This window comes from Corvus kubaryi, unplaced genomic scaffold (genome assembly GCF_017639235.1).
Source record: "Corvus kubaryi isolate FWS band 111438036 unplaced genomic scaffold, C.kubaryi_AGA036_p1.0 split1-37374, whole genome shotgun sequence".
NCBI lineage: Eukaryota > Metazoa > Chordata > Aves > Passeriformes > Corvidae > Corvus > Corvus kubaryi.
In genome coordinates, this window is record NW_024582079.1 from 3,837,625 (window position 1) to 3,851,431 (window position 13,807).

At 41.3% G+C, this 13,807-nt stretch overlaps 1 protein-coding gene across 9 annotated transcripts in view; it reads right to left on the reverse strand.

Moving 5' to 3' along the window:
- Positions 1-3,919: 3,919 nt before the first annotated feature.
- LOC121657806 (transcription factor COE1) overlaps positions 3,920-13,807 on the reverse strand; it is a 270,761-nt gene continuing 260,873 nt past the window's right edge. For 5 of the 9 annotated variants that reach the window (XM_042013919.1, XM_042013918.1, XM_042013917.1 and 2 more), the window contains exons 15-17: positions 11,593-11,787; positions 11,162-11,230; positions 3,920-7,061 (exon numbers count right to left, since the gene is read on the reverse strand). In XM_042013919.1, the coding sequence (XP_041869853.1) occupies positions 11,163-11,230; positions 11,593-11,787 (263 nt within the window). In that variant the 3' untranslated portion in view covers positions 3,920-7,061; position 11,162. The remainder of the gene's footprint in view (positions 7,062-11,161; positions 11,231-11,592; positions 11,788-13,807) is intronic. The other 4 variants (XM_042013922.1, XM_042013923.1, XM_042013921.1 and 1 more) reach the window with 1 other exon arrangement.

The window sequence follows — 13,807 nt, forward strand, 5'->3', positions numbered from 1 at the left end:
ACTGTCGAGTAGTGTATCATTCATAACATCCCTATCACAAAGAGATTCCTTTTTAAATGCTTGGGGAGATGGAGGGCTACAAACACTGGGAAATCAGCTATCCCTAATATATTATGTAGAAGTTCTGTAATCATTATTGAACTAAAGTGCATTGAGTAAGTGGATAAAATCAGTCCCACTGTAGCATAAGTCTCCAGAGATCACAGATAAAAATGCCTCGCACTTAAGCAGAAAAAGGTAACAAAATATTTCCAGTCCCAGCAACAGCATTTTCCCCTCTATATAAATAGGGAACCCTCAGGAGAAGGCAATGATGCAGCAGAGGTTGAAGGCAAAGTTAATGGTGGCAAGGTGGGGGAGCGAGGCAGTGCCTGGGGCAGGCTTGGTGAGCAATGTGAGCTCATTGGAAATGGAAAAAGGCAGAAGGCAGAGCTCTCCCTGGCAGGGGTGGTGGGCAGGGAAGCAGCGGGCCATGGGCAGGACCCTGCAAAGCTTGGGGACACAGTGTGGGTCTGGCAGGCAGTGGAAGTGAAATGTTTGTGCTCTGTTTCCCTCTAGACCCTGCAGAAAAGTCAATTTTTATGACCAGGGGAACCTCGGGCCTTGCTTCCCACAGCTCTCACAGTTTCCTACCTGAACACGCACAGGGGCACAAACGCGGCTGCACTTTTGTGCCTCCTGTGCCAAGGTCTGGTCTGAGCTGCTGCCCCCCGACAGGGAGCCACAGAGGCATCCTTGGTGGTGAATTTATCCTGAGTTATTCTCAACCAGATTACTGAGCCCCTTGAGAGCTTGCACAGAGCTACAACATCATCAGTCCTTCCCTTTTCCATGCACTTGGCCAAGAGCTGCCAGGCATGGTGAGACTCTCTTGCAAACCTACTGAAACTTTTGTAAGGGTTTACTGTACAAGATACATTTTGACATGGATAAATGTGGGAAAATTAGGGATTCATATTATTCAACGAAAAAAAAGGGAACAGTTTCATTCACTTATACAAAACAGGGTTTTGTTGGATGGGCACATATTGAAGAGAGTTTATTAGATGTTTCGGGAAAGGGTTAAGTGATCATCCAAGTAGGTTTTTTTCCATTGAGTTCTTCAAATGTGCATCCATATTAGTGATGAAGTTTGGGATTTTCCTTGAAAATAAGGGGGAAAATATGTGTTAGGTCACCGTACTTGCTATTCCTGTTGTGGGCCCACACAAAAAAAGCCACCTAGAACTGCAGTCCCTGCTGTTAGGCTGTGACCTGGGTAGTCACTGGCATTTGTGTCCTGGAATTACTTTATTAAAGTTTCCCAAGATGTGTGCTTTTTCTCATGGCCTGCCAATCATGTTGGAGCAGTGCCATAAGCTCTGGTCTAGCTCTATCCTCAAGGGCAGCAAGGGGAGGAAGAGTGAAGAGGGCTGTGGAGTTGGAACTATTATTTATTTGTTTAAAGTATTGAGCTGACCTCCACTACTGAAATATCAGCCTTAGATGCTGGGCAAAAGGGATGCCAGAGCCAGCACCTGCTGGGAAGTGGAGGAAACAGAGATGTCAAATGGGGCCCAAATCAGTCATTGTGCCATTGAGACAATGGTGCTGGGGGCAGGCAGGAGGTGGCACATGACAGGAAGGAGTGACTACAATGGATGGGTGGACAAGGAGGCAGTGACCAGCTGACCAAGAGTCTCAGGGACCTCAGTGTGAGGCTGCTGCTCAGCATCTCTGAGATGTGACCTTATTGTATCTAGTGGACTCGAAACGTTCACCCTTAGTGTGCGCACGTTTTTATTAGTACAATGATAATTGTGTTTGTGAAGGGAGAAGCGAGCAGCAAGTGATGCTTCTGTAATGGTTCTGTGGATGGGGAATGTGGTTTTTGCTAAAGCACTTCCCAGAACTTCTGTCCTGTGGAATTGAAGGAGTCTGGAGCTGAGCTGGGGGCCAGGGACTCTGTGGGAGGCTCCAACCCGTCTGTAGCACAGCAGCACAATGTGAATATTTGCAAGAGGACAGGGAGCAAGGGGCAGTAAACAGGAAGGAGCTCAGGAAATCGAGTGAATAACATCAAATGTCTTCATTTGTCAGTCTTCAGCTGCCCCATGCAATGACAGAAGATACAGGGGCTGTGGTGCTAAGCGGAGTTACATAAATGATTACACAGCACAGCTGTGGCAAGAGCCTGGAGAGACTCTGAAGGGAATAGGCAGACACACAGACAAGGCATGGAAACTAACAGTGAAGGCACCTCATCTTGCCGAGGTTTCTTTACACTAATAAAATATTAGAGACGTGCCCACACAAAATTACAACCAATCCCACTGCCAGGGGCAGACCGTTCAGTCAAAATGACTACTACAGTGGCTAAAAAAATGAAAGAAGCCACTAGGTTAGGGGGCAGGAATAAGTCACATCGTTATACACCTTAAGCCACGTTTCCCTGGGTGATGACAAACGACACTCCCCTCCCTCTGGGCACAGGACCCATCGTGGGCCACGTGTCTCACTCAGCCACACCTGGATGTGCTCCCTGTACCTGGTCCTCATGCTTTGGGCTTTAGAGGGTTTTCTTCTGGCATCAGAAAAGCTGTTTGCCCTCTGTTACAGCTCTGACACCCAGGTGAGCTCAGGTTGGCCTGTCAGAACACCGCTGGGGCTGGCCAGCAGACTCTTCAACATCTGAGCTCAGCAGCCTCCTGCCATCCTAACCCCCCCTTCTTTTTAAATGTGGCTGAATTTAAATTTCAAACAAATCCATTGTCACTGGATCCAAAAGGCTGAAGCAGAGCTCTTGCTCTGCTGCACCTGTTACAGGTTATACTATATTCTGAATTTAATCCCTCAGCCTGCTTTTCAGATACACTGACCCAACATCTTTGTAGTGAGCTGAGCACTCACAGAGCCCTCGGCTGCAGTGAGAGCTGCCAATATTCACACCATTTGAAAGAGAACCAGGAGAATTATCTCAGGCAGAAAAACCAGATCTCTTGTGCTGACAGAATAAACACATTCAGGGTCTGACTTTGCCAACATCTCCCCTTTCTCTAACAACTACTGGAGAGAATCTGTTAACATTAAAGAGATACCCAACACTTAACATTGCAAGGAGCCCCTTCCAGCTGCTTATGTTTTAATAACTTCATTTTTTTAAAGTAAATTTTAATTTAAACACCCAGCATCCCTGTTCCTTCCTTGGAGCCTTGAATTAGGTCTGATGCTTAAAGATCTTTTGTATGACAGAGAAATTAAGTGCCAGTGTGTCAGCCCTCCATAGGCCAGAGGTAAAATTCCTCCTGGTCCTCTCCTGCCAGAGGGGTACAGAGTGAAACAGAATGCCTAGAACCATTTAGCAGCTGATGGATTTGTCATTTAGGAAGGGTAGAAGAATGGAAACCTTTTATGGGAGCCTCCTTCATGGGCAAGGAGCTCAGCACAGGTAGATGCAGTTCTTGGAGCTGGCCTTGAACAGGTCACTGGACACCTGGATGTGCTGCCACTGACTTAAATAATGCTGAGATGAAAATTCCTGTCTCCCTGGATGTCTGGTACAGAGTAGGATGTGCCTGGTGCTCCATGATCACTGTGTTTTGAGAGAGACAGCTCTTGCAGCTGAGCATCTAAAGCCAAATATGCCCCTGAAATCCACTAGAATAAATAGGTTGGCCCTTCTGGCAAACAATAGATTTAAAAAATGGAAATAATAAGATTAACAGGATAAACTTCAGCATTCTGAGCAAGGATCCTTTGAAATCCATTGGAGACAGAGGAAAAGGTGTTTCAGTGCACCAGCATTCACCACGATTCACTGTATAATTCCATGAATTTCAGTCTCTCCTTAATTTCAGGAGCCTCTGGCTTCTATATTTTATTTTTTTCTCATCTACAGACTAGCAGAAGCAGAAAAATAAACACACAACTAGGAGCTGTATTCACAGACAGGAAGTAACTTTAATTAAATATTGTGAAAGTTGAAAAGTTTTTACAGCTTGAATTTCTGCAAAAAAATTATAACAATCTCTACAGTAGTTAGTTTCTCTAACAATAGAACTGTACAGTGTGTGTGTCTATTCAAAAAGATTTAGATAAGAAGGTGAAAGGTTAGTAGTTTCAGAGATGACTTCATTTTAGCTGCATCCTAGTACAACTGTGAGGAAATAGGCATTACTTTATGCAATCCAGTCATTGTGAAGCTTCACCTTGTTAAAACTGAAATCTGAATGTTTCCACTTAAAGCCATATTCTGTAAACAGCTGCATCTTTTACTTTGTAAAAGACAAAGGGTGGTGCGGGGGAGATTTTTGATAAATTCCCATTCATCAGACCATGATAAATAGCTGCAACAAAATGGAATTATGCACATTGTCAAAGGCTCTTTGGACACTGGAATAGAGACTACAAATGTGGCTAAAGTGGTGTCAGAATCACTAGGACTGAGTGGAGCTCTACAAGAGAAATCGACGGTGTCACTGGACAAAATATGGCTTTAAATTTGATTACATTGTCGTGCTGTTGCTCATTATGTGAATTAGAATAATCGCTTGGAATACAGAGAAGCAATAAACTGATCTCTCTCACATTTTTCCAGTTTTCTCTTCTTTTATTTTCTCACCATGAAAAAAAAAAAAAAATCCTGTTTTTCTTTCCCTTCCCCCCAAAGATCACACTGTGACATTCTAGTGAAAACCATTGCAAAATTCATACAGGAAGCATGCACAGTTGCAGCATCGTTGTAAATGATTTCTTGCTCGACTAGAAAAAAGTTATATTGTTTTAAGGTAACAAAACAGTTCTTTTGTGCTTTTCAATTCCTTTTTTTTTTTCTTAGAATGTTAGTGATGATTGACAGTTCTGGTGCACAGTACAATGTACAAGTGAAATGATTATGATTTGCATTGTTAAGGCATCCAATCTGCTGGTTTATATTTATGTGAAAGACAGAGAAATATACAAGCAGACTTAAGAAAGAAAGTATTTTCATTGAGTTCTATGAAGTTTCTCCCCATATTTAATGCACAAAAATGCGTCACTCCAAAGAGGAGAAATCCCATGCATATTAATAGAGTAAAACAGCATTAGTTTTTGTTAAGCCTCAAAAGCAAAGGATACATTTTTTTTTAAAATCTACATAACTAAATGCTACAAGAATAATATGCTACTTTTTGCCATATATTGGAAAAAACTTCTTAACTTACAAATAATACAAAAATAGACAATGGCTTTTGGGTGGAAATTAAAAAAAAAATGGAAGCATGGTTTTAAACAATACTAAAAAAACAACCCTATAAATGAAATGTATTAAAATCACATTTAAACAGCTAATACAACGGTGAATGACCAAACAAATCAGCACTTTTCACATAGCAAACATACACAATAAAATAAACTTGTAGGGGACAAAAAGCAATGTACAAATTCCAAAGATAAATACATTATTTATATGGATATTTTACAAAATCCCCCGTAAAACAAACAAACAAAAAACAGAAACAAAAAGCTTTTTTTTCTTTAATTAATTTGCAAGTATGTGCAAGCTAAAGGTAGTGAGCTCTTTTTGCAAAATATGCAGTAAAATTCTTTTTTTTTTTTTTTGTGATATTGAAAAACTGTCTTAAGACATTAAAATGTATAAATAGAACAACAACTTTGGCAAAAAATCACAAAAAATCTACAGTATTTATAACTACATACAAAACACAACAGCAAAGAAAAAATATCAGGTAATGCATCTTCGGAGCTTTGCTGCCTCTTTGACTAATAGTTTGTAAGAACACTTCCCAGATAATGATAGCAAAATTTTTTCGTAAAACAGAAGCTATGGTTTGGATTTGAAACCTTCCTAAGAGCCCCACCCCCACCCCCAAACTCATGTTTCACTACTCAAAAGCAGTTCCCTGTCCTGGATAGAGCGTGGTACCAACTGGGAGGGTCGACTGATACAGGAACGATGCCAGTGGGAGCCTCGGCCAGGAGAGCCTCGGGGTGGGGAGGGTGCAAACCCAGCCTGAGGCTGTGCCCCCCGTGCCAGAGCCAAAGGGCACAGCTGAGCTGAGGCTGGGCTTGGGGAAGGCCGCTCGTTTGGAGGGGTCTGAGATGTCATCACCCAAAGAGAGAGCGCCGTGCTCTCCTCTTCTGCAAGTCTGGCATTGCATCTACAGGCACTGGGTTTGCACTTCCAGAGGAGTCAGATTTGATATTTCCATCCTTACCTGCCCTTCCACCAGCTTTTTGTCAAGAAAGGTTGGACCTTAACTCCCCTTCCAACCTGGTGTTCTCTGATGAACTTTTCTTGGTGTATTATTTACACAATTTTTCAGCCTGGTATTAAAGGCAGAGGTTACTGATCCCGCCCCTCACCCTACCCTCATAATCCAAAAATATCAGCTTTCTAGGGAGTGATATCTATTTAATTAGAACATTAAAAATGCGTCATATCAGCAAGTCACCACTGGAGAAGCAACATATATGAGCCGACCCTTAATTAAATGGCCATAATTCTTCTACGAAAAACTAACTGGCACTTCTATTCTGTCCCATACAGACTTGTATGTAAATGACACCACTTCATTTTCCTTCACACAGCTTGGAAAAGAAAAAAAAATCATAAATTAAAAATGTGGAGTTCCATCTCTAGTGTCCCTTGTGTAATTGTATGATTTATAAAAGACAAATGGTGTTGAGTTAAATCAAGCCTTAAAAAAACCACAAAAAACCAGAAGGAAATAAAAGCAAGCCCCCACCCCCCGCCCAAAAAAAAAAAAAAGTGGATTTTTTATCAACATACAATAAATATATCTCCCAGGTATTTGGGATGGACAACTTGAATCAACACCTTGCAATTGTGGATTGTTAATTTCAGTATTTGCAAGGATGGTGATTTTTGTTTTGTTTAAAAATCTGCAGTTATTGTAAGATCCTTCTTTATTTCTTTTTTATTTTTAAAAAGGCCTGAGTAAAAAGTTCCACTCTGGGACTTGTATCAGATTCTCTCTGAAGCAGAATTCAACCTCTTCATTAATAAAATTCTTCAAGGCAATTCTTTCACATGGGGGGAACAATCATGCCAGATATAGCTGTTGGAAGGAAAGGGAGGGGAGAGAGGGAGAGAGAGAGAGAGAGAGGGAAAAAGTTAATTTTCTGCATTATCAAGCAACTTTTAAAATCCTCAGAGCTTTAAACATTTACTAGCAATGTAGTCAGATGTACTTTGAGTTAAATTCATATGTAAGTATCACTCATAAGAGACAGCTATGTACACAATAAAAATGGCAAGTTTCCTTCTAACTGAAAAGTGATTCAAATTGCAAGTGACTTCGCTGAATTTACTGGTTTTCTGTAGAAAAATTGTCCCTCCTTAGTATCAGTATCAGGCCCCAACTTGTTTTTCTGCTTTTCATTTCAAATTCCCAAAATGCTCAGGAGGCTTTGACTCGACCCAACCGTTGCCACACATTCTGTTACTCTTTTAAAAGCAAAGCAGGTACTGGCACCACATTTGGGAAAACAGCTGGAGTCCCACAGGCCACCACTGGCATGGCCCTGGAGGGCTGTCCCTTGCAGCAGCACTCTGGCATGGGTCACTCACCTGTGCCAGTCCTCCCAAAGCTCAGTGTTCATCCCTGGGACTCACGTATGCATTTCCAGGTGCTCAGAAAAGGACTTAAACACTCAAATCCAATTTTCAAATTGAAATATGTGTTTAACTCGTGGCTTAGCAGACCAGCATCTTTCTTATTCCACTTGTAGCAGACACCACCAACTCCATCAAGTGAGTCGTAGGTGAATTTTAATTTAGGATGTTTTCTCTTTTGCTGGCTGAGTTGAATCATCAGCATTTCTTTATTAAGCTTCCTACCTCACTTTTTATGAAACCACCACCTCTCTTAGCAGGGAGACATTTATTAAAAGTCAACAGCTACAGTTTTGCACATAAGGTGACCTCCAGCTCGATCTCTCTCTGTTTACAGGGGACACAGATCAGACATCCCAAGTGTCCAGGTGACACACTGTGAGCAAGCACATCATTACAGGGGTAGTCATGGAAGTTTATGATGGAAACTGTAAAAAGAATGTGTCTCTAAAGTGCCAGTTGTACAGTTATTTGCCAAGAGGTAGAAAACAGATTCGCCTTCAGGTTGGTGGCACTTCCCGGGCACATGATTTAAATGCTGGAGCTGCCTGCCATTCCAGACATCTGGACATGTAATTTCTTAAGGAAGGACTCAACCCCGTGACTGGTGCTGATTCATTGTGCTTTAATTACAGCTGCAATTATTTGATAAGAACAGAGCCAAAGTAAAAGACTCACAGATTTGGGGTTGGAGGGGGAGAGGAGGGAAATGTTTTCTCCACAAACACCACCATATGTGCAAGAATTACAACTCTAATCAGCAAGGGGAGAACAGCTCGAGTAAACTGCACTGATTAAATGAAATAAAATGAGAGGAGAAGGAGAGAATGCAAAACACATCCAACATGTTTGCAGCAGGCCACCCTCAGAGGTGGCACACTGCAACAGCATTTCAATTACTGGAATTTGTCATGTGGAATCACTGTACTGAATGTGTCCCCCCACATAAGGGTTCTTCAAGGAGCTGAGAGTGAGGATAAAAGGGATAGAACAGTGAGTTAAGTTGCTTTAAGTCCTACAGGAAGACACTTCAATGAGAAGCATAGAGGACACTTTAGGACAAGGTGTTGCTTTGCTTTAGAAAAAGTATCCCTTCTTCAGAAAATGTAAAGATACTATTCCAACAAAAAATTCTCAATCCAAAAGATTCATCAGAAGCAAATCAATTTCACCGATAAGTGGTCAAGAATTGTGTCCCTTGGGACAGGACAGCTGTCTACCCTGGGTAGGAGCCCAAAAAAGGTGAGATAATTGCAATTCCTCCCTTCATGATTTAGACGTTTCCCTGTGGTTACAGATCAGCCGTGCACCTTTTTCTGTGGGAAACAAATGGCACAGAGGCAGATCTTAGGTCATTTTTTCAAAGCATTATTGTTTTTGAAGAGCTCTGAAATTCTGAATTAAATTACAAGGCAAATGATATCTTTTCTGCCTAAAAGCTTTGATATTTCCATTCTTTCCAAGCCTTCATTTATATCACTCCACTTTTATTCCATAAGTGCTGCATCTAGTCATGCAAATTCTCTCAGCTGTAGCCTGTTATTGATCCTGAAAACAGAGATATCAGTGGGAAACAGTGTAGGTATGAGATCACACCACCTCCAAAAAGGGAGGGCAGAGAATAGAAAAGCTCCCACCAATGGCCTTTATTTCTTCTATCATATACTAATTTGTATTTGCTGCAAGCAAATTACAAAAATAATGCATTTGGGGTTTTACAAAATTGCATGGCAAAGAGAACAACAGATAAGCCTGGCTGCTGTTTTAGTGAGTTCTGCTGATATCTAAGCTACGTAAGGAAAGCTTGATTGCTTTCTGATGTATCCAGAAGCCCAAGAGAGATAAGACAGCCTCCTTATACATGGTTGTTTATTTAAGCATTAAGGCACAACAGGCAGTGCATCTCTGAGCGATTGTTACGAGCCTCAGGTGGTGTCAGAAGGACCAAAGGCTGTGTGTCTTTAACTCACCCCCAAGTTCAGTGATGACCTAGAAATGAACCATCTCTTGGTGTCTCATTCTTATTATGAAAACTGAATTGCTAAATAAAAATTAGAGGAAACGCTCAGATCTGTGTGGTTTCTGGGCATTGCGGATGTGGACGTGACATAATGAGGAGGCAATCAGCTCCAGTTGTGTCCGGTGCTCTCGGCTCATTCCATAATTGCTTTTCATAACTACACGGAACCTGAGAATTCTGTGTCTTGTGAAAGGAGAAAGAGTGCCTGAAAAAGCTTTCTCCTGTTACTCATTTTTTCTCTCCATCCACAACAAGAAGATGGGACAAGGTGAAGAGAGGAAAAAAACATTAACGTGTTCAAAAGTTTGTTTTTTGGGGTTTTTTGTTTTTTTTTTCTTTCTGATGAGAAATATTTTTAGCTGTTGCTTTTAAAACTTGAAGCATGTCAGCACTGCCAATTCTTTTAAATGTTCAAAAATGAACCTCCTAAATGCTGCAGTTCACCTGAAAATTTTGTTTTGTCTTACTCCTGACACAGTTTGTATTTATAATGAAGCCCTAACTGAAGGTACCCAAGTTCTGCTTATTAGTTCCTAGTAAATTTACAGCTTCTGCACAGTTTCTGTGTGTGTGTGTGTGTGTGTGCACCTTGAAGGATTCCTTCTCCCAGTTCACCAGGGTAACATGCACTGAGGACAATGCTTTCCTTCAGGCACAATAGAGCCAAGCTTTTATGAATGAGTTCCTTCCATTCTGCTTGCATACAGATTTTTTTGGCTGTTAATGGTGCTATCAGTATTTTGTCTTCAAGCCCAGTGTTCCTCTTTCCAGAGATTGAGGAGTGACGTGGAGTTTGTGCAACCATCCTGCTCTGCACATCTTCTGAACCTGGCTTTAAAAAGGATGGATTTTATTCCCCACTCGATGCTCTTTGGGTAGTTTGCACAGGCTCGTGGAAAGGAAACAAATCTCAGGTCTGGGGGAAGCACAATGCACACCACGAGATCTTTCTCACCTCTGGCAGCTGGAGGCAGCTGGCTGCATCAGCTTAAGGAAACCCCTGGATCTAAGTAAGCATGAAAATACCTCTCTCAGCACACTGATGTGCAGTGAGGGAAACACATGGGGAGGTTTAGGCACCGTGTTGTAAAACAGACTGAGCCAAACAATGAGAAGGGCAGTGCTGGGCTTTGCTGCACCCTCAGTTTGCCAAGCTTTTGTCTGTCACTGCCTCACGTGCATCACCCCTTCAAACAGATTTAGATACTAATGCTTGCAATGAGAGGGGAAGGGATGCAGAAAAGCAGCAGCACCTTGATACCAGCAGTTCAATAGGCTTTCCAAAAGGCCCTGTGCCATTTCTGGAATTAATTGGCACCGGAGTACATTAATCAGTGGAAACTAATGTTTGCCCTGGTGTGAGTTAAAGTGGAAAACACTGCTGTTAGTTTGTAATGCATCTCCTATTTATGAAAGGGAAGGTTTGTGCCAAGCTCTGTAACGGTCTATTTGCTCTCAGTAGGATTTCTGCGCAAGTGTACTATGACAAAGGACAAAAAGGAAGGGAAGATTGAGTGACGTACTTCAGGAGAAGGCCAGCCCCTGGAGAGACCCTGCAGTGGAGTACTTGCTAGAGTCCACAAAAGACTGGTCTGATAAAGGACGACAACAGGGAATAAGAGAGGAAAGAAAGAAAAAGGACGGTATTAGTAAGCTGAAATATTACTTGTGTTTATCAAAACAGTAGGTCTGTGCTTTAACAGACACAGCCTCTCAATTCAGCAGTATTAGTTGAGTTAGAGATAGGGTGGTTGCCAAACACCTGCAGGGTACAAGGTGGGCTGGGGATGGAGTCCAGATACTATTTACAGGAGGAAACTTCAGGACAGAGCCCACCGGGGATCCCCCACTGCCTTCGCTCCCCTGGGACAACTCGGTGTCGCTTCGAGCCTCATGAGGCACCGTGAGCTCACAGTTGGGAGCAGCCACCTCCTGCAGCCTTGGTTCCACCTACCTTGCAGGCTATTGCCATTGGTGCTGGTGCAGGTGGGAGGCGGGGAGGTTTGGGGTCTCACGACAGGCGCAAACGCACTCTTCTGTTTCACCGCTGAGACCATGTTGGCTGGTGAGAAGGAGAAAATCCCAGAGGAGCTGCTACAGTTGGAGGGGAGGCTAGTGGAGGAGGCCATTGTTGGACTTGATGGCACAACTAGAGAGAAGAAAGACCCCCAAAAAGACATTCCTTAGTACTCAATAATAACAGGCTTCAGGAGCAAGAGAACTATTCTTGGATGCTCTCCAGCTTTTTAGGGTTGAACTGAGTGTTCAAAATGCAGATGTGCTACATGGGAAGCTCAGTCTTTAAACACAGATATCCTTAAACCCTTATTTTATTATATAGTACAACAAATATCTTTGGTTCATGTATTTACCATCAAGCTTTTAAGCAAATTTCTTCTCACGACAGTAAAGCTAACTATAATATTCAGAAAGCCCTGCCAGTTTCCCCTCTTATCCAACAATAAAAAAAAAAAAGGACCAAAAGTGACATCCCATTCTTCCATTCTTTGTCCTGTTTAGAAACTGCTTAGACATACAAGTGGGCTGTGAATAATTACGTATTATAGAGTAAAATTATGATCATCTGGGCTTTGAATTATTATTTTATTTGCATTTATGTAGATAAAAATCACCCTATTTAAGTTCTTATTTGAGAATCTGATATCATATTTGTTAACACTGAGGAAATCAATTAATGGAAATTAAACGTTCAAAGTTTCACAGTCTGACAGATACAATCTTAGTCTGAAGTCACTCTGTGTCTGGAAGTACTTGCTAAGGGAGAGCAATCAAAGCACCTAAATTGAATTGCTACTATACAGCAATTAGTTTATTGATTTAATTAAGAACGCCACCTTTTAATTTTCAGGTCATGATTGAAGCATTTTCTGATTCAATGGATTAGACATTAGCAGAATGACAGATCTACCAAGAAAACCTCCCAAAATATAAATAGAATAGAGAACCAGGGCTAGGAAGTGAAGTGCTATTCTAAAGAGGACTTCGTTCATAAATATGAAATAATACACTGCTACAGTATTTTAAATGAATTACTGGCATCTGCTTCCAAGAGGAGATGTCTCATCAATCATGTTATATTATGAATTCAGAGTGTGCAGATTCTGTGACAGTAAATCCAACTTAATAAGTAAGGTACTTTGTAACATTACATGTTACATTATTATTAGAGTACAAAAATAATCACCGGTTAGCAATTCCCAGGTTATAAGTACTAGTTGTGTGGGTAAATAATTTGTTCTAAATTTGCAGCAGATAAGAAGCCTTGGAGTTAAGTATTTTATTCAGAGTTCCTATCCCCTTTTTGATTCTGATTCAATTCAAAATAATTCATTACTGCTGTTACACCATTAACTTCAGATTTGCTGTGTAAACCTTGGTACCTTCAGCAGTTGGTTTGTCCTGTCCATGCTACAGTCCCAGCCTATAAATCTATTTATATGTCCAGACCTTCCATCCTGATTCTGCTGTCAGCTTTCTACAGATGTCAGTGGAATCCTTTATGCCTCATGAGCAATGTCAGAGGAATTGGGCAGGTCCTGCTCATTTAATTTTCTCATGTGACCAGGGATTACTGAGCTGAGCGAGCAGCTGCAGAATAGGTTCATAGGCCTTTACCAATAGAAACGTATTTATATTTAAACAGCTTACTAAACCTTTAATATCAAAATGCAGAAAGTTAGTCCTGCACATAAATATTTCCATGACTGGGACTGTAGACCAGCAGCTCTTCACGCCATGGAATGTATGATTTGTATGACTTACATTTCTGTGGCATTCACTGTACTGACACTAAAACACAGAATCATATTTTACTGACTCAGTGAAGTCAAAGTAATGCTACTTAAAAAGCAAGTGGAATATAAACAATCAAGCTTAGGCCCAGTAGTAATTCATAATCTTTATAAAGGTTATGAACATATTATTTGCTCAGAAGTTGAGGACAGTGTTTCTTATTTACAGAGTATAAGGGAAGTTATGAAACTATCAGACTAAATCATGACAGACATTATGCTTTGCAAGCTCTTAATAAGACTCCCAAATAATAATAATAAAAAATAATAATAATAATAATACTAAAACAGAGAAGAGAATTTCTGGCAACACTAAGGTCTTCAAAGTGCATCAAAGGTCCGTGCCTTGCAGAGTAG